The 18,547-nt window shown below is 50.4% G+C and overlaps 1 protein-coding gene across 9 annotated transcripts in view; it reads right to left on the bottom strand.

The window, feature by feature from the left end:
* NCOA1 (nuclear receptor coactivator 1) overlaps window positions 1–18,547 on the bottom strand; it is a 132,299-nt gene that overhangs the window by 14,242 nt on the left and 99,510 nt on the right. For 6 of the 9 annotated variants that reach the window (XM_061461096.1, XM_061461099.1, XM_061461101.1 and 3 more), the window contains exons 6-12: window positions 16,898–17,077; window positions 15,833–15,928; window positions 14,885–15,025; window positions 14,236–14,383; window positions 12,220–13,564; window positions 6,554–6,737; window positions 2,533–2,718 (exon numbers count right to left, since the gene is read on the bottom strand). In XM_061461096.1, coding sequence (XP_061317080.1) covers window positions 2,533–2,718; window positions 6,554–6,737; window positions 12,220–13,564; window positions 14,236–14,383; window positions 14,885–15,025; window positions 15,833–15,928; window positions 16,898–17,077 — 2,280 coding nt within the window. The remainder of the gene's footprint in view (window positions 1–2,532; window positions 2,719–6,553; window positions 6,738–12,219; window positions 13,565–14,235; window positions 14,384–14,884; window positions 15,026–15,832; window positions 15,929–16,897; window positions 17,078–18,547) is intronic. The other 3 variants (XM_061461102.1, XM_061461103.1, XM_061461104.1) reach the window with 1 other exon arrangement.

Below are 18,547 nucleotides of genomic sequence, written 5' to 3'. Positions count from 1 at the left end.
CTCGTGGTCAGGACTTGGGTGCTGCCATGGGGACCTGGCAAGCTCAGGATGCTGATAGTGTCTTAAAACATCCCTAAAAGGGATGTCAAGATTCACCAGTTACGGCTCTTTTCAACACTAAATTACAGATATCAGGTGTGGTTTCCTAACCATTAATTATAAGCATGAAATTCTGTGTGAAAATCCAGGCCAATACTATACACACTGCAGACAGACATGACCCTGTGTAATCCGTATGTACAATGATATTAAAAAGTTTCCCTTTACAGCACATTTCTAGTGAGAGTTTCAAAACTTAGCCAAGTTAGAGGATTTCTTATTGAAGGCAAATTGTTACTACTGATGATTTTAGCTTAAAAAATAGCCCACACCCATGAGCATCTCTTGCCTCTTGGAGAAAAGTTAATTTGCACAGGGAAAGAAGCCAATGCAATTAAGTTAAGTTGCAGCAGAACTCGGAGCCCAAGCCCAGGACAGAGAGATTTATAAAGCTGGAGCCTTTACGTCATCCCATTAGAAATAGGAACGGGGACTGAAGATCAAACAGCATCTCAGCTGGACCAGCCCATGGAGGTCCAGGGAGATGGAAGCTGCAGGGGTAAGCACATTTCTGGCTGGGATGGCATCTCTGTCACATTGAGATGTGCTATCAGTGCAATCCCTATGCCAAAACCCCTGAGTTTCCAAGAGAAATGCTGCTGGAGGTGGTTGCTAAAGATGAAAATCTCTTTTCTTTTAACCAAGCTCAGCTGTGCTGATTCTTTTCCCAATAAAACACATTATTTGATTAAAAATGTCTGTGGTTACCCAATGCCTGATGTCCTCGCTGTTGTCACAAGGAGCTTTATGAGCCACCCAGGCCATGGGGGTTGTTTCAAGAAAGTGAAAATAAGATCGCTAAGGGGAGGCAGAGGAGGGAAGTCCAGCTCAGGGATGCTCAGATCCCAGCGCAAGCATCGGCAGAGCAGCTCCTGCCAAGCACTCCTCTATTTCCCGAAATTTCTTTAAAAAAGCCGTAAGGTTGCTTGGCAACAGGCAGAGCCCAGCAGCACCAGTGGCAGCCAGGCCCAGGGGGCTCACGGCACAGTTGCGGTGCAGCCTGTCCCCAGTCCTGCCTCAACTCACCCAGAGATGGTCCCCAGGCTCATTGATTTCTGGTTTATTGATTTCATGCACAAATGTATGGGAATAGATCAGATGCAGCTGGGTCCTGAGGGAACTGTCAGATGAAGTGGCCAAGCCACTGTCCATCCAATTGAGAAGTCGTGGCCGTCTGGTGAAGTTCCCACTGACTGGAAAAGGGGAAATATAATCCCAGCTTTCAAAAAGGGAAGAAAGGAAAACCTGGGGAACTACAGGCTGGTCAGTCTCACCTCGGTGCCCAGCATGATCACGGAGCAGATGCTCCTGTAAACTACACTAAGGCACACAGACAATAAGGAGGTAAATGGTTACAGCCAACATGGCTTCATTAAGGGCAAATCATTTCCTATGGAGACAGGCTGAGAGAGCTGGGCTTGTTCAGCCTGGAGAAGAGAAGGCTCCTTAAGGGGAGACCTTAGAGCAGCTTCCAGTGCCTAAAAGGGCCAACAAGAAAGCTGGAGAGGGGCTTTTGACAAGGGCCTGTAGGGACAGGACAAGGGGGAATGGCTTTAACCTGACAGAAGGGACATTGAGATGAGATCTTAGGAAGAAGTTCTTCCCTGTGAGGGTGGTGAGGCCCTGGCACAGGTTGCCCAGAGACGCTGTGGCTGCCCCATCTCTGGCAGTGTTCAAGGCCAAGTTGGACAGGGCTTGGAGCAACCTGGTCTAGTGGAAGATGTCCCTGCCCATGGCAGGGGGTTGGAACTGGAGGAGCTTTAAGGTCCCTTCCAGCCCAAACCATTCTGTGATGACTGCAGCAACTTTTCTAATTCCATAGTACTGCCATGAAAAGATGTGATCTGTGTTGCTTTCTGTACATGCAGTCAAGCCATTGTGACAATGGTGACAAGGTCTCTCTTCCAGGTCATGTTCAGCATTGCATGATGCATCAAGGGAAGCATCAAGGGAAGCAGAGGAGGGCAGAGAAGCAGAATCCACAACCCTCTGGGGCCCAGGCTGGCTCATAGCGAGGTCTGCAGTGCTTCACCATCGACAGTTTCAGCAGGGTGATATGCGACTGCTGCTACTGCAGCTCTTCTCCTGACACACCAGCTGTGCACTGGGTCCAATGGAAATCAAACAGCCACCAGAGCCTGGGGAACCTAAGCCACCACCACCCATCCAGGCAAGGGGATGCAGCTTCCTCCTCCTGCCTCCCCAGGAACTGGGATGGACAGAAAGGTCTTTCTTTTGTCTGAGACTCTAACAATTTGAACACAAAGGAAAGAATAAGCACAGCTTGGAAGCTCGCTGCTTGGGAAGAGCTGCTGGTGAACGGTGATGCTCAAGCTTCAACCTATAATGCCTTTTCTCCCATGGGACTCCCTGGGAAACCTTAGCATGGCCTGAAGAAGGTGGAGAGGAGTGGGTGCCTGCAGCTGTCCATACCTGTGTCGGCTGGGTAGGGGTTTGGTGCAGTCACGGTGCCCCTGCCCTGCTGGGCTGGCCCATGGGTGTGCGGGCTGGTGCCATTGCTTGCAGGACAAGGAACCGGCCTCATCTGTGCTGGCTCCATGGGGTCGCAGAACTCAAATGGGGTCCGACCCGGCTGCACGCTCTGCCCACTGTTCATCGCTGGAGAGTCATTAAATCATAAAAATAAACAAAGAAAAACCAGCACAAGTCACATCTCTTCCCAAGGCTCCTTGCAGTATCACAGGTACTTGGCAAAGTCATAGAATCATAGATAAGTTTGCATTGGAAGGGACCTTCAAAGGCCAACTGGTCCAACACCCTTGCAATGAGCAGGGACATGCTCAATTAGATCAGGTTGCCCAGAACCACATCCAGCCTGGCCTTTAATGTCACCAGTGATGGTGCATTCACCACCACGCTGGGCAACCTGTGCCAGTATCTTACCACCCTCATCGTAAAAAAGATGTTTCCTCTCACCCAGCCTGAATCTCCCCTCTTTTAATTTAAAACCATCACCCCTCATCCTGTCAGAACAGGCCCTGCCAAAAAGTCTCTCCCCATCTTTCTTATAGGCCTCTTTTAAGAACTGAAAGGCTGTAATAACGTCTCCCCAGAGTCTTCTCCAGGCTGAACAACTCTCAGCCTTTCCTCATAGGTGAGGTGCTCTGTCCCTCTGATCAGTCCTAGCCCCATCAGGGACAGCACCAGCATTGGTAAGCTTGGAAGAAGGATGTTGTGGTGGGATGCCACCTCACCTAAAGCTGAATACTCAGTCCCACGTGTGGCTTGGTCACTTGCAGCCACCCTGGGGGAACCACCACAGGTGACAATAGCCCCAGGCAGCACTGGAGTCCCTGCAGGCTGTGACACACTGTGTAGGCAAGGGGACCCAGGAGCTGGGCTGGTACCCAAAAAAGAGTAGCTGGAGCTTCAAATAATCAGCTGGGCATGAAATTAACAATAATCAACTGGATATAAGAAGGGCAGGGGGCTGGAGGTTGCATCTGTCTAATATATATTGACAGTCTGAACACTGCTGAATGGAGGGTATCAGGACCACAGTGAATTAGAGACACAGCTCTCTTGCTTGATAATAGCCAGATCAACCAGGCTCTGCTCCCTCTGGGGGTGACCCCAGTGCATGAACCATGCCCCCCCTTATGCCTGGCAGCTGGAGGGGAGCCCCAGCAGTGCTGCTCCCCATGCCGGCTTCCTGCCTGTGCAGCACTCATCTATCACCTGCTGGCTTTAAATCAACTAAAATGACGTTGTTAGACCTTGCATTATCCTAATCTTTATTTAGATAAGTTTTTGCAAGTTCAGCTGCTGTTTGCCACCAGGGAGCACATCTCAAATGCTTACATTGAACTGAAAAATGAATGCAAAAGACAGCCTTGCAAGTGGGTGGCTGTGAGCCATGGCTGTTGGCAACCCCTCTCCCACTAAACAGCACCTCTAAATCCTCGGGGATCTGCTTAGGGGTGCCCCATGGCTTTCTCACACAAGTTAAACTCAGTGGTAGTGCCTTCAGCGAGGCTTGTGATGAATCTCCTGGGTGGTAACTGCTATTTTGGACGCTGTAACCCAGGAGGGCAGCAGTTGGCATTTCAAGCTCTCGCAACTGCAGCCCCTGCCACAGACATGCTCACCCTCCTCCCTACTCTAACTTGGATGCAGGATTCCCTTCCCTCCAAAGTCAATAAGCACCACTCTTATTTATGTCAGAGCACTATGAGTGTCCCTGCTGCTGAAGCTACCAACTGTCTCAGCCCTGGGACAAGAGGGTCCTTTCCAAGGAACTATTAAGCTTGAGCAATAAGCTTAACGGTGAATTCAGCTCAGAGGTGAACCAGTACACAGCTACAGCTACAGCGCTGACAGCTCCTTTTCCCCTCCCAGACGTTTCCCTGATGGAGGGGAGGCACAGCATGGCTTCCTGATGCCTCTGCGCTCAACGCAGCTGTCACTCATTGCCCTTCCAGCATCCATCTCTCACGCCCTACCCTGTACATCTTCTGGTAGCTGATACTCCAGTTTATGAGACCCCAAACTCTTTCCCTGTATGGCAGGCAGGGTGATGTTTCAGCCCATAGCACTTTGCTCCAGAGCCTGCCTGTTGCTCACAGAGTGGTTTCTTTTGGGGTTAGAGACCTGCAAGCCAATGCATTGTGGTCCGAAGCTGCGCTGCCCTTGGATGGTCCCCCCGATACCCCACTGCCAACTCAGCCTCCCAGGGGGGCTCCAGCCCACTTCACAGCAGTGTTTGGGCCATGCTCACACCACCACATTGGTTCCCATTCTGCTGCGATGCTCCTACCCTTTTAAAGGCTCTGCTTCTGCAACCCGAGTCCTCCGAAAATATCCCAGCCCTGCCAGCCAGAGCTGCCTTGCGGGCTTTGTGCTGGGCTGGAACCCAAAACCTCCTCATCTCCATTTGCTGAATAAGTAACAGGGCAATTATCCCGCTGTCGGTAGGATGTGGACCAGCAGCTAACTGGTTTATACCAGGCCCCGCTTCTCACCCTTCCTCCTTCTTTCTGCTCTAGAACCTGCACTTCAGCATTCAAGACTCAGTGTGATTTGTAGTAACAGTGATATCATAGAATCATAGAAGCAATAGTTTGGAAAAGACCTTTAAGATCATCAAGTCCAACCTTTAACCCAGCACTGCCAAGACAACCACTAAAGCGTATCACTGAGGGCCTCACCTATGTGTTTTGTGAACACTTCCAGGGACAGTGACTCCACCACTTCCCTGGGCATCATGTTCCAATGCCTGAGCACCCTTTCTGTGAAGAAATTTTTCCTAATATCCAGTCTAAACCTCCCCTGGCGCAGCTTGAGGCTGTTACCTCTTGTCCTATCACTTGTTACTTGGGAGAAGAGACTGATCTTCACCTCACTACAACCTCCTTTCAGGTAGTTTTAGAGAGCTATATGGGGGATGCGACAGATAATTATCTCCATGAAAAGTCAAGTGCAGGATGGGAAAAGCCCCATGGGGCCAGGACTCGCTCTGGCACACTGCCCTGGGGATGCTGCAGTACCAAAGGGAACAGAGGAACATCCCTTGCACCGCTGGGCTTGGGGCTGGCATGGCAATGTCCATTACAGCAAGTGAGCAGTGTAGGCTCTGATCAAGCACACCACCATGGCAGGAGCTGCTGGGTGCAGTTATTTGTGCAAATTTATGCTGTAATCAGTAAAAGCTTGCTTTCCCCATGGCAGATGGGGGTGGTTTGCTGGGAATAGCTGTGCCTCTGTTATTGCCCACCCTGGGGAAGCCCACCCCAAAGAGCCCCACCTTGAGCTTCTAGACATGGTTTTGCTATAAAACACCCTGAATTTATTACTTGCCTGTGGGCTCCTTCAGGAAAGAAATCCTACTTATTGTCATTAATATTTTAAACTGCTCACTTTGGAGAAAAATCAGGTCTTTTTATTTTTTTGGGTGCCTAGAAAAAGGTCCTGATGCTGTATCCAGGTATACTAAGTCTCAAAACCCTGTCTGAAGTGCCAGTGATTTTTTGAAACCCCAAACACAGAATCACAGAATCATTAGCGTTGGAAGGGACCTTTGAGATATTTAAATGCATTAATGAGACCCCCTCTCAGTCTTCTCTTCTCTAGACTAATCAGACCCAGCTCCTGCAATCTCTCCTCATAACAGAGATGCTCCAGACCCCTGATCATCCTTGTGGCCCTCCACTGGACCCTCTCCAGTAGCTCCTGACACCTCAGCCTGAGCCTGCCTGCTCCCTTGTGATCAAGTATACATGTCTTGGAAGGAGCGTGTCCCTCTCCTCTTACATCATGGCTATTTGCAGGTGTACCAAGGGGTTCACCATCACTGGTCTTGCACCAGGTCCCCCAGAGCATCCCCATGGCAGCATCCAGGTTGGTGATACCCTACCCACCTGCAGCTGAGCTGGTGACAGGGAAGACCCTCCCCTCCCAGCCCCTGTAAGGGACCCAGTTTTGGGTGGACACATACGGTTGAGTCCCGCGGGGGCTCTGGCAGCGGTGCTGGGCTGCAGGGGAGCTGCCAGCATCTCCGGTTTGACAGCAACGCCGGCCACGCTGCTCTCGTTCCTCTCTGGTCCACACAAGCCAGGCAGCTGAGCCGCCTTCTCCAGCGAGGGCAGGAGCTGGTCTAGCTGCTCCAGCTCGGCAGCGAACTGAGGAAGGAAAGAAAACCATCAGAGGTGGGTGATTCAGCCCAAATACAGCATCAGTGAGACCGAGTGCTGCTTTCAGATGCATGCAGCCCCCCAAGTGCTGCTCCCCCCATCCCTTTGCTTGCTAAAATGCCAAGCATCTTGAACGGATAGAGAACCAGCCCCACATCCCTCTGCCTGGCAGAGCCAGGGGGTACAAGGACTGTTCCCAACCCGCACACAGGTCCTCACCCCAGAACCTGTTCCTCGGCAGCAGCTTTGAGATGCTCGCACACTGCAATTAGCATAATTATTAACGGTATATTTAACCTCCAGCTATTTAAAACAGGAGATAATTTGCTTTGTTAATATACATATGCTTAGGCTGAAATGATAATAATTAAAAAATGGTCTTTTCTAAGAAACAGAAGTGACTTTTTGGAACAAGTGTCCAAAACTGACACGGGCCTCGGGCATGTAATTACCCTCAATGGGGTAGTAAAATATCATTCAGCTTTTCCAGCCTTCATCATGGCTAAGAGTGGAAAAGTTTAGCCCGGGGACTCAAATAAATGGGAAAGTTACTGAGCAAGGAATTTGCACCAGTGGCTATAATAGTGGTTGGGATTAAAGGGGTTGAGATAAATGAGTTTTAGCTAAAAAGAAAAATATCTCAAGGGTAACTAAATGCTTCAAAATCCAAGGATGCACACTGCTTCCAGAAGAGCCACTCCTCGGCACCAGGGAAAGTCTGGCCATTAGCACAGGGTAATTAATAGAAAACTTGACAGCACTAGGGAAAAACTTTGCATTTGACAGAATGACAGAATGGTTTGGGTTGGAAGGGACCTTAAAGTTCATCCAGTTCCAACCCCCTTCCACTAGATGAGGTTGCTCCAAGCCCCATCCAGCCTGCCTTGAACACTGCCAGGGATGGGGAGGCTACAGCTTCTCTGGCCAACCTGTGCCAGGGCCTCACCACCCTCACAGGGAACAACTTCTTCCTAATGTCTCACCTAAATCTCCCCTCTGTCAGGTTAAAGCCATTCCCCCTTGTCCTGTCCCTACAGGCCCTTGTCAAAAGCCCCTCTCCAGCTTTCCTGTTGGCCCCTTTAGGCACTGGAAGCTGCTCTAAGGTCTCCCTGGAGCCTTCCCTTCCCCAGGCTGAACAAGCCCAGCTCTCTCAGCCTGTCTCCACAGCAGAGGTGCTCCAGCCCTTGGAGCATCTTCGTGACCTTCTCTGGACTTTCTCCAACAGCTCTACATCCTTCTTATGTTGGGGCCCCAGAGCTGCAGGGAGAGTTCTCATGAGAGCAGAGTAGAAGGGGAGAATCCCCTCCCTTGACCATTGATGATGCTCTGGTCTGGAGAGGATGGAGAAATCTGGCAGGAATTGGGATGCTGGCTCAACAAGTGGCTCTGACATCAGCCAAGACACGAGGCTGCAGGTGACAGCCTCTGCCTGTGATAAACAGCTGGGAGGCCACTGGCTTTGAGCATCCCAGGGATACCTATACACTTCCCTGGCTGAAGGAGCGACATTAAAGATCTTGGTTCACCAAGGCAACATATTTGCCCCTTGCCAGAAGAAATCAAGGGAAGTTTTCCCCTAAATCCTAGCTGGAAATATTTAATACATCAGATCTGGTGTCTACAGGAAGCTCCACCTTGGGATGGGCCCTCTAATAATGGTGGCTCCATTGAAACCACAAGCCCAGACCAGCACCCAAGACCTGAAAGACTGTGCTCATGCTCGCCACCACGGCAGAGATTTCCTTCTTGAGCTTCACTGCTCTTTTCTCCCCTTTCCTACAGCCTCATGATAGCACCTGGGTAGATGAATTGGTATTTTTAGTATACATGACAGGGCACATGCTTGTTTTCCCTTTACAGTAGCATTTTGTGAATTAAATGATGTTTAGATGACACTGATGATGAAAAGTGCACTGCGAGCAGCAGGCATCAATATTACAACTTATAATGGACTAACCAGTCTTTTTCTTCCCCCCCCATATCCTTTCTATCAAATCCTATCCCCAGAGCCCTGACAATCAGAATATCCTCCTAAACCCAGGCTCACAGAGAGAATTAAATGCAGCAAATTCAAGTCCTGCAGTGGAAGTTTGCATGTCTCAGCTCTTCCAAGTAATGTAATTTCTCGACCAAGCAAAATTTCTTTAAAGCTCAAGTTTGCAAAACAAAGAGAACTGAAACAAGTTGGAGACATCCACAACACAGCAGAAATACATCTCAACTCCACCTCCTCCTGCAGGGAGGTAGTTTTGGAAGCAGAGGGAGAAGAAAGGCACAGAGACAGCTGTGGGCATCCAGAACAGATGTTAAGTGGAGATAAAACAGGAGCGGTGATGTTCTTGCATTGCTCACTGGGTATCCTGAAGAGGTTGGAAAATGGAGAGTTGGGAATGAAGGACATGTGGTAGGAGCAGGGTGCTTATTAGTTGTTTTCCGGAGCACTAAACTTGCACCTGGAACCTGTGCCCACTTTAATGGATATTTGATTTCTCCTCCACATCTAGAAAACAAATGGTGCTGGGGCAGCTCAGGCCATCCAGAACTGCTCCAAGAAGACTCAGATCTCCACGACCTATTTCTGTCCCCAGATGGGCAAGAAAAGCCATGGTGTGAGGGACGGAAGCTCAAGGTGGCTGAATATTTCTGAACAGCTTCTTCTTCCCCCAAACTCCAGCTCCCAGCAGAAACAAGGTTCTAAAACAGAGCCAACCAAAAGGCAAACCAAGGGAGAGCATCTCACTTCTGGCCTTCATCCTTCACACAGCTGGTTCCTAGGATGCCCATGCAGGAAATCAGCTTGGTGAGGAGAACAGAGATGCATCTAGGTGGTACCCACCCAGCAAACCTGGGACACCTTCCACTAGACCAGGTTGCTCCAAGCCTCATCCAAGCTGGCCTTGAACACTGCCAGGGATGGGGCAGCCACAGCTTCTCTCTGGACTCCACTGTCCACACGTGATGGAGCACTACCAGGCTCAGGCTCTCCAGCATCATGCTCAATGGCAGACAGAAGACAATCTGACCCAAGGAGAAGTTTCCTTTTCACAGAGCTGAAGTTCAGCTCATGTCTTGAAGCACAAGGATGAGAAGCCCTCCCAAAACCTTATTCTTTTCCTTCCATTTTTTTTTTTACACTTTTAATTCCTTTAGCTCTTTTCCAAGCCCAACCCAAGTATCTTCTTTTTTTTTCACCCTACAATCAGGGGCTCTGAGCACCCCCAAGGGTATCTCCATAGCATAAATGTGGAAAGGAAATAACTCCTTCGAAGCTGAAGGCACGCTGCAGAGCCTGCCCCACAATTATTTTGCTCCTCATTTTGATTCTTCAAATAATCACACATGAAAACAAAAATCTAGCAAGTGCTAGATTTTATTTGGAATGGCAGCTCCTCCTCCCCACACCGCACCAAAGCAGCCTGTAACAGAAAACACGTGGAAATGGAAGCCTGTCCTTAGCTTCTGAGCAGTGAAGGGTTGTTCACTCCTCAGAAAATGCATTTTAAGACTCCTCTCCAGCCTCCTTTATTAACCCTTTGGAAGCATTCGGTACGGTCCAACGTATAATCCTGATGCTCTCCAGCTGCCTGGGTAGGGAAACTTGGAACAGAAAAGCCACAAAGGAGCCTAAAAATGTTTGGCTGCTTCTAACAGTGTAGGAGAGTGGCTTATAAACACATCCAGGCTCAAGTCAGCCAAGCTGTGTGTGCTTGTTCAAGAGCTGAGCACAATTAGCTAGCACAAGCTCAATTAATTGACAGGGCTTTCTGCCCTCTCCAAGGGATGGACTACCTGAAATCATCACTGGTGGTCAGCAAAGAGCCTGCCTGCAAGTGAATCCTGCACACAGATGTCTGGGAGACCAGGCAACGAAAGCTCTTCCCATGTCCCAGCATTTTGCCTGGTTTGAGCTATAACCGTGCTCCCCAATGTGCTCCCAGCCCTGTGAATTCAAATTGGGGTGGCTCTGTCCAAGAGCCCATGCATCTCCCAGGAGGATGCTGTGCCTTCTGCAGGAGCACTGCAGTGGGGACCCGACTCACTGGTGGGTAACTGCTTCACTGCCGACCTGTAAGCTCCCATAATAAGCACATCATGCTTTTCATGCTTTGGGTCTTCCTCATCTAAAGGCGCATTAATCTTTATGATGGATCTCAAATGGGAGATGACAGAATCACTAAATGGTTTGGGTTGGAAGGGACCTTAAAGCTCATCCAGTTCCAATCCCTTGCCACAGGCAGGGACACCTTCCACTGGACCAGGTTGCTCCAAGCCCCATCCAACCTGGCCTTGAACACTGCCAGGGATGGGGCAGCCACAGCTTCTCTGGCCAACATGTGCCAGAGCCTCAGCACCCTCACAGGGAAGAACTTCTGCCTAAGATCTCATCTCAATCTCCCCTCTGTCAGTTTGAAGCCATTCCCCCTTGTCCTGTCCCTACAGGCCCTTGTCAAAAGCCCCTCTCCAGCTTTCTTGTTGGCCCCTTTAGGCACTGGAAGGTGCCCTAAGGTCTCCCTGGAGCCTTCTCTTCTCCAGGAGGAGAATACTACTATGTCCAGGGAGGACATACTACCTAGCAAGCAGATGACACCGGGAAAGTACATTACAGACAGAGATGAGGAGTGTGATTCGCACTCGCCTGTAGGATAACTGACCGTGGCTCCCAAGCCAGCCCAAGCCCTTAACCTTATTAAGAAACTTATTGTGCTTTTGTTGTTCGAGGTGCTCTGAGCACTCTGTTCCTCAGCCTGGGTCTCCAAGAGCTGGCAGCCTCATTTGCCGCAGTCTGTAAGCAGGTGATCAGCCCTGCTCTTCATGTCAGCCGCTCTCTTCTCTTTGCTTAAAAAGGATTAAGCAGCTTTATCCATGTTACCATCTCCCCTGGCTTTCAAAAATAAGAAATCTCTTCTATTCATAGCTGTGGGTAATGAATATTTATGCACCCAAATCTCTATTGCAGAGATCTGTCACTGGATTATTCAATTTAATAATACTTTTAGGATAACTAAAAGGCCCATATAATTGCTTATCTCAGGCAACAAGAGGGCAATGGTTTGAAAATTCCCTGGGACACGAGGTCTGAATGCGCCCAGAGGTGCAGAATTAAGAACCTTTTTGCATGGCAACATGCACGTGGTCTCCTCCTCACTCAAGCTCACCACCTGCTGCGAGGAGCTGCATTTCTTTCTCATTTTTATACACCTTAGTGAAGTTTTTTCCTTCCCTTCGCACCACTGCCTTGTAGAACTGTGCAGCCAAAACATGAAACATCTGTACAAAAGGGGATAGCTCTGGTGCTGGAGAAGGTGGCATCAGCACAGAAGGTTGCAGGACATTTCCCCACACTTCTCCCAGCCCCACCGCCTTGCTGTGGAGGGAGCACGCTAGTAGGTTTGGGGGAAACTGCTCGCAAAACACAACTTGTCAAGAGCATCCCACCAGCACAGATGCAGATTCAGATGGGTCAACTCACCTGGCCCTGTGTCTCCAGCTTGACCTCCTCTGCAGCAGGAGGCTTCGCGAGTGGCACCGGGGCTGTGTTACAGGGCTCCATCTGCTCTGTCTTCTCCACCTTCACCTTTACATCATCCAGGCTCAGTGCCGGGGCTGCAGCAAGCTCCTTTTCATCCTTGTCCAGCAGATAGCGCAGGAGCTGGTGATCCTTGACATCTTTTTTCTTCAGCGTGTCTGGCTCCAGTTTGATGTCTGGGTTGCCTGGCAGCTGGTTATGAGCCGTGGGAGTGGTGGTGGGGTTTGAGGTGCTCTCCTTCTTCTCGTGCTCCATGGCCAGGCTGGTAAGATCGGAAGGGCTGCCCTCCTGAAGGAGTCTATGCAAAATCTTGTGCCGCTCAGTCAGCGAGCTGTGCGAGGAAGGGCAGGTGCTGCTGGGAGGGTTGCTGGAGGCCAAGGTGGCCCCGGTGCCTGCGCACACTAACGAATCTTTGCAGCTCGTGTCCGCATCAGCATGTCGAAGCTGCTGCTCCGCCGTGGTGGCCAGGAGCTGGACCAGCTTATGGCTGGTGGCTTGGGAGCACTTGTTGTCCCCCTCCGAGAGCCTGTCGCCTGTGTGCAGCATGCCCGAGTCCAGCGGTTTGCCATCCCCTGAAGCACCATCTGACTGGATCATCTCGCTCAGGATGGAGGCAATCTCTTTGCTGTCCTTTGACTCTGCTTTCATGGATTGCATGGCAAGGCGGCCGGGTGAGCTCTGGGAGCTGAGCTGTCTCAGCACGGGGGGTGGTGTGGAGTAGCCCACCGGCGTGCTGGGACCTTCGGTCAGTCCCTGCATAGAGTTTATGGGGGCACTGGGAAAGGGTCTGTTGCCACCGGTCCCACAGCTGCCCCCACTGCCACTGTTGGCCATGCCCACGGGAGAGTGCATGGTGGGCATGGTGGGTGAGAAGGGATTGCTGGGCACTCTGGGCCTGGGCACCAGCCCTGGGCTGACCCGATGCCTCGGAGACATGAACTGTGGTGGCGTAATCCCTGGACTATTCATGGGGGAGCTATTGAGGTTCAATGTGTGGTTACTGTTCTGGGGACCGGCTTGTCCCTGGCTTAAGGCAACGTTGGCTCCTATCTGGTTCCCAGGTGAACATCCAAAGCTGGTTTGGCTGGTGCTGGAGTTGCTGTTGTGGAGGCCGGCGCCTGGCTGCTGGTTCACGTTGGTGGCCAACATGCTGCCGTTGGAGGGAGGGATGGAAGGTGGCAGGGCCATGCCTTGCCCCGGGGAGATGCTGGGGTTCAGCGAGGGGCTGACCCGGGGAAGGGACATTGCCGAGTTAGTGTTCTCCTGGGGTGAGAGCATGCCATGATCCCTGCAGGAGACAAAAAGGAGAGGAAAAGTGTCACTCAGGCAGCTCCTGCCACCCATCCATGCTGCAGAGCTCTGAAGCTTGGAGAACAGGAGCTCTGGTGGTCTTAGCCTTTTCCACTCCACCAGCACTTCTGGATCTATTTCAGTAGCATGGACAGAGTGCAGAAGCTTTAATATATCCAGAAATGTGATGCTGCTCAGAACTGCAGCCACTCACTGGCTAAACCCTGAAGGCATCACCTTCTCTGGCTCTTACTTTCCCACATGGCTATAGGATAACCATGCTCCAACAGCACTTCTTTCTGTCCCAGCCCCCTCACGTTTCTGCAGCACCACCCAGGTCCACAGCCTCACCTCTCCTGTCCTGCCAGTTTGTCAGAGCCTCTCCCTCCCCAGATATTTTAAGTTCTCCAGGGCAAGGCAGAAATGTGAAGCACGTCTATAAACCTCAACCTGAACTCCTGGGGCCACCTCTTTGCAAAACAAGAATAAACAAGAGCAACAGAGCTGCCTTCATGCTGGTTTTCAGCCTCAGGTTTCCCATGGGGATCACATCTCCAAACCAGGACCACGGACCACCAGTGGATCCTTCTTCCACTGTATGGAACAGGAACTTTGATTCCTGTATCGTCCACTCAAGCAGAGCTCAGTAGCAGCATGTTGGGAACGTACCTGTCAATGACATGGATGCCCATGATGAAGGGTTGCATCTCTGGGCTGGAGGGATAGCAGAGCTTACACTTGGTGTGGGCACTAAGCACTGTCCCGTCGCTCAGGGTGAATCGGTATGAGGGGCTGAAGGCTGTGCCACGTGTTATCACTGAAGGAGACAACCAGAAACATATCAATCCCCTTAGAAACTCAACCACCAGCCTATAACACACAAGCTGATGAAGTCCAGCAGGCTGGGAAGGTTACAGGGGCCGAGAGACCTCCTGCTCCTTCATTCCTGCCTTCTCCACACCCCTGCTGTGAGCATCCTCGCTGACACAGCAAAGATGCTCGTGAAAGAGCTTCCACTTCTCCTGCTTAGACACTGGGGGTGGTATTTGAAGACGGCAAAGGAAAAAAATAAATCATATTTAGCTCCTGTTCGTCTCAATTCTGTATTTCCTGAAAGGTGAGGGGAAACCTCCCGGCTGGTGGAACTCCTCCAGTGTTACTCAGCCCTTTCCCCTCTCTCTATGGCACTTCATAATTATTATTGCAGCGTTTGTTTTTCCAGAAAGCACTTATCCAGCAAGGAGGATCGTGCCCCAGCTTCTCCTTGCAGATCCTGCTGCTTGGCAAGACATGCCAGCCAGGAACAGAAGTTCCTTACCTTCTTGAAAGAGCTGTTTGGCGTAAGATGGCTCCCTGCCCTGCGGCTGGAAGAAAGCATAGATGCATTTCCGCACCAGATCTTCCCAGCCTGTCCTCCCGGCGGCTCTCAGGGAACTGGTGTCAATGGAGATGATTTTACCTGGGCAGAGAGAGAGAAGCCATGTTACTCAAGGACCACATGAGAAGTCTCTCAGCGCAAATAGGTCCATAAATGTGGGAAATGAAGCCACGTCCTATTTGGCATCAGGCAGCACGGGCAGGAGCACAAAAGGAAGTGGAGGTTCAAGAAGTTTGCTCTGGAGCATGCACTGACCTTTACGCACACCTTGGTCAGCCGAAGCGGACGTGAAACCTAACAAGAAGCACTTTGGTGCAGTAGGATTCTTGCCACCCCGGGACTGGGGTCCCCAGACTTGATGTGTTCCCAAGTGGCAGGACACCTTGCCAGCCACCTTGCCCACACCTGGGGAGTCACCAAGCAGGACCTACTACCTGTTTTCTCCCTCAACATGAAATGCTAGGCAGTTTTGTTGGCTGCTTACAGCCACAGGCAGGGAGCAGTGAGCAGAGAAAACATTCATTAAGGGTTGTAAGGCTGCAGGCAAGTCCACAGTGATGATTAACTACCAGAAATATGGTCACCAGAACAGTTAGAAAGCTCCAAAAGGTGATGACTGTTTCATTCCCATCAATCAGCAACCTTAACAGCCCCTGAAATTCAAGGGCGCAGAGAGGGACTGAATGTGTTGCATCAGTTGAGATGTAAACTCAGTTGAGGTGCCTCCAGTTGAGGTGTGAACCACATCGGTCCTAGCAGGCAGCACTGCCATTTGGAAAGCACAGGACTGTGTTCATGCTATGGGGTCCTGCACTGGGCCATTGTCCTCTTATCCCCAGCGAACAACTCCTCCAGATCCAGGATTCCCCAGCATCACCAGGATGTTACCTGTGGTGTCCTGCTTGGTCACAAAGGATTCGGAAGGGGCGACAGCTGCCGGTCGAGGTAATCGTCTCGCAATGCATATCAGACACGACTGGAAATCTGCCAAAGTGGGAGAAGGGACCAACAACGTGAACATCAGACATTACAATCACCACCTGTAATTTAAGGTTTTAATTAAAATACCACTGCTGGGCTCAATTGCTGTGTCCTGCCCTGGAAGTGTTTACCCTGAGCAATCCTCTGGCCCTTCAAACCAAATAGGCTCTGTCTAAACTCTACAAAATTTGCTGGAAAAGAGGCTTCCAGTGCTTGGAGAAATGAATTGTAAAGGCTTCTTGGACCTGGCAGTATCGTACAATAAAAGTCAGCACTAAAAGCCAGCAACTGTCGGCTTCAGGCAAAGCATTTGGTCATAAAATACCATAATTTATTCCTTCCAGTCATGATCTCCTGTGTAAACCGCAACGGATTAATCCAGCTAATGCACTGGAAAAGAATAGCCAGGACATTGAAAGGAGAGTTAAGGCACTTGCAGGAAAACAATGGCCCTCACAGTGCTGAGGAAATCCTGCCTGTCCTGAGTCCCCAGGGAGATCTGTCTGCAGGCAGCTGATTCAACCCCAAAACTGTGTGGGTAGCACTGTGGTCCAGCAGTGGTGAAGGCACAAAGTGGGGCATCAGGCACCCAAGTGACTTGCTGAGAAGGTCCTGCAGCCCACTGGCTTTGTGGGTAATAAAATACTGTTCCTTCCTTAAGGAATTCCAACTGCAAGCAGCCCCAAAGGTGGCTCTGGAGAGGCAGAAAAGCCAGGATGGCTGCAGGACGTTTGCTTGGAGGGAAAGGGAGAGTGAGAAGCCAACAATGAACTTCAGGCATCTCCACCAGTATCACCACCATGCTGGGCAACATTTGTGCTGGGATAGGAATAACCAGCCCTACCAGGCAGCCCTGTGGGATGCTGGTTGGCTCTCCTCCTGCCTGCACTACTGTCCCCATCCTGCTCCTCCTCCTGCACTGCCATCCCCATCCTGAACAGAGGGTCAGAAGCAAAGGATGCTCTCTCTTACCTTCTCCTTCCTCCTTGAAGGACTTGGGCTGGGAGACAGTGAAGCACTGCATCACCTCGTAGCGCTGACGAGCCTCCTGGTTCTCCACGCCTGTGTCGTCGGGTGGTCGGACCAGCATCCTGCAGCTGAAGGTATGGCTGCTGCGCCTGGTTGTTTCTTGAGGCCAAGGAACTCCATTTACTGAGGGATGAAGAAAGGAGAGAGAAAAGAAGTTGTTGGGAGCTGCATTGTGCACACATCCTCCCTGACTTCCCAAGGACCCCTTGGATAACAGGACAGAAGGAAAAGTGATGGCATGGGGGAAGAAAGCAGTTCATTGTCCAGGTCAGGGGTGAAGACCCCATGCTCAGGCCCACACTCCCAAATGGGCCCTAAGAGCACCTACAATCCCAAATGAGATCAGCACATTGCTGTGAGACTCATCAAGCTGACATTTATTAATTGCTCCTTACATCGCTGGTTAGTGCTACCATCTCCATCTTACTGGCAGGGAAAATGAGGCAGTGGGGCTCTGAGTCACTTCCAGAGCTTGGGAAGACTCCTGCCTCTTGCTGTTCTACTTGAAATCCCGCTGAAGTGATGATCCAGGGACTTCTCCAGCAAGTCCAGTTGAGCATCTCCACAGAAATGAAGTTTTCCTTTGCTTCCTTCTCATTTCTGGGGTAGCTCGGCAGCAAGTTCTTCTGGTACTGCAGCAGCAAAAACCTTCCCCTTTGATTTTTTTTCCTATAACCTGGCTTTTTCCAGAAACCTGTGGACACCAGTTGGCTGATTTTTCTAACCCTCTACAATATCTTTGTAGATATTCATGTCCGACCCAAAGGATTTTGCCACCAGCAGATTATGAAGCTTCCATGCAAACTGATCTACAAGAAGTGCTGAGGGGCTTGTAACATCCAAGAAAAGACAAAATACCCAGCCTTAAAATGGGCAATCATAGGGAAATGATGCCTGAACCTCAATAGGCTCAATGTGATGAGTGCCCATAGATTTAGGTGGTTTAAGACATCGTTGTATTTACTCAGAAAGAATACAAGTGTGAATTAAAAAATCCCAACCAAACTACCCCAAGCTACTTGGAAAAGGCTCGTTTTCCTTTTGTGTCCCTTCAAAGGTGTGAGTGAATGAGGGACAAGTGATGTCTCACCCATGTCAGCCACCAAGAGAATGCTCGCCTCCAGTCAACAAATAAAACCTTCTGCTTCACTTGCCTCCAACACCCCCCAGTGCCTTCACCACACAACGCTTCCTCCCACCCTCACAACTGTTCATTTCCTGGTGCAGGGAACCACTGAGAGCTCAAAGTTTGCACTGTGACCTTTTCTTACACCCCAAGGTGCAGCAATCCCCACACCATATGCTTGGCAAACTCTTGACAGGCTCTGAAACCAGCTAGGAACAACCACCCTCCAGCTAGGAGGACATCCTGAATGAACTGGGATAAGCCAAGAGGCTCAGCCGCCCCACATCAAGGCCTCAGAATCTTCCTCCTCATTTCCCTAAAGCTTCTATAATGGTCCTCACTTTGGGCAGCTGAGTTGATTCTTCCCACACACAAGCCAAAGTTGAAGGCAAAAATTTTTGTAGTAGAGAAAGACAAAGGGAAGATGACTTGAATATTGTCATCCACCAGGTATTTATTGAAAAATA

The sequence above is a fragment of the Pezoporus flaviventris genome, unplaced genomic scaffold (assembly GCF_033815535.1).
Source record: "Pezoporus flaviventris isolate CSIRO_AGI_PZ_B2104156 unplaced genomic scaffold, CSIRO_AGI_Pfla_v1 ptg000031l, whole genome shotgun sequence".
NCBI lineage: Eukaryota > Metazoa > Chordata > Aves > Psittaciformes > Psittacidae > Pezoporus > Pezoporus flaviventris.
This window is presented reverse-complemented; position numbering and strand designations above follow the sequence as displayed.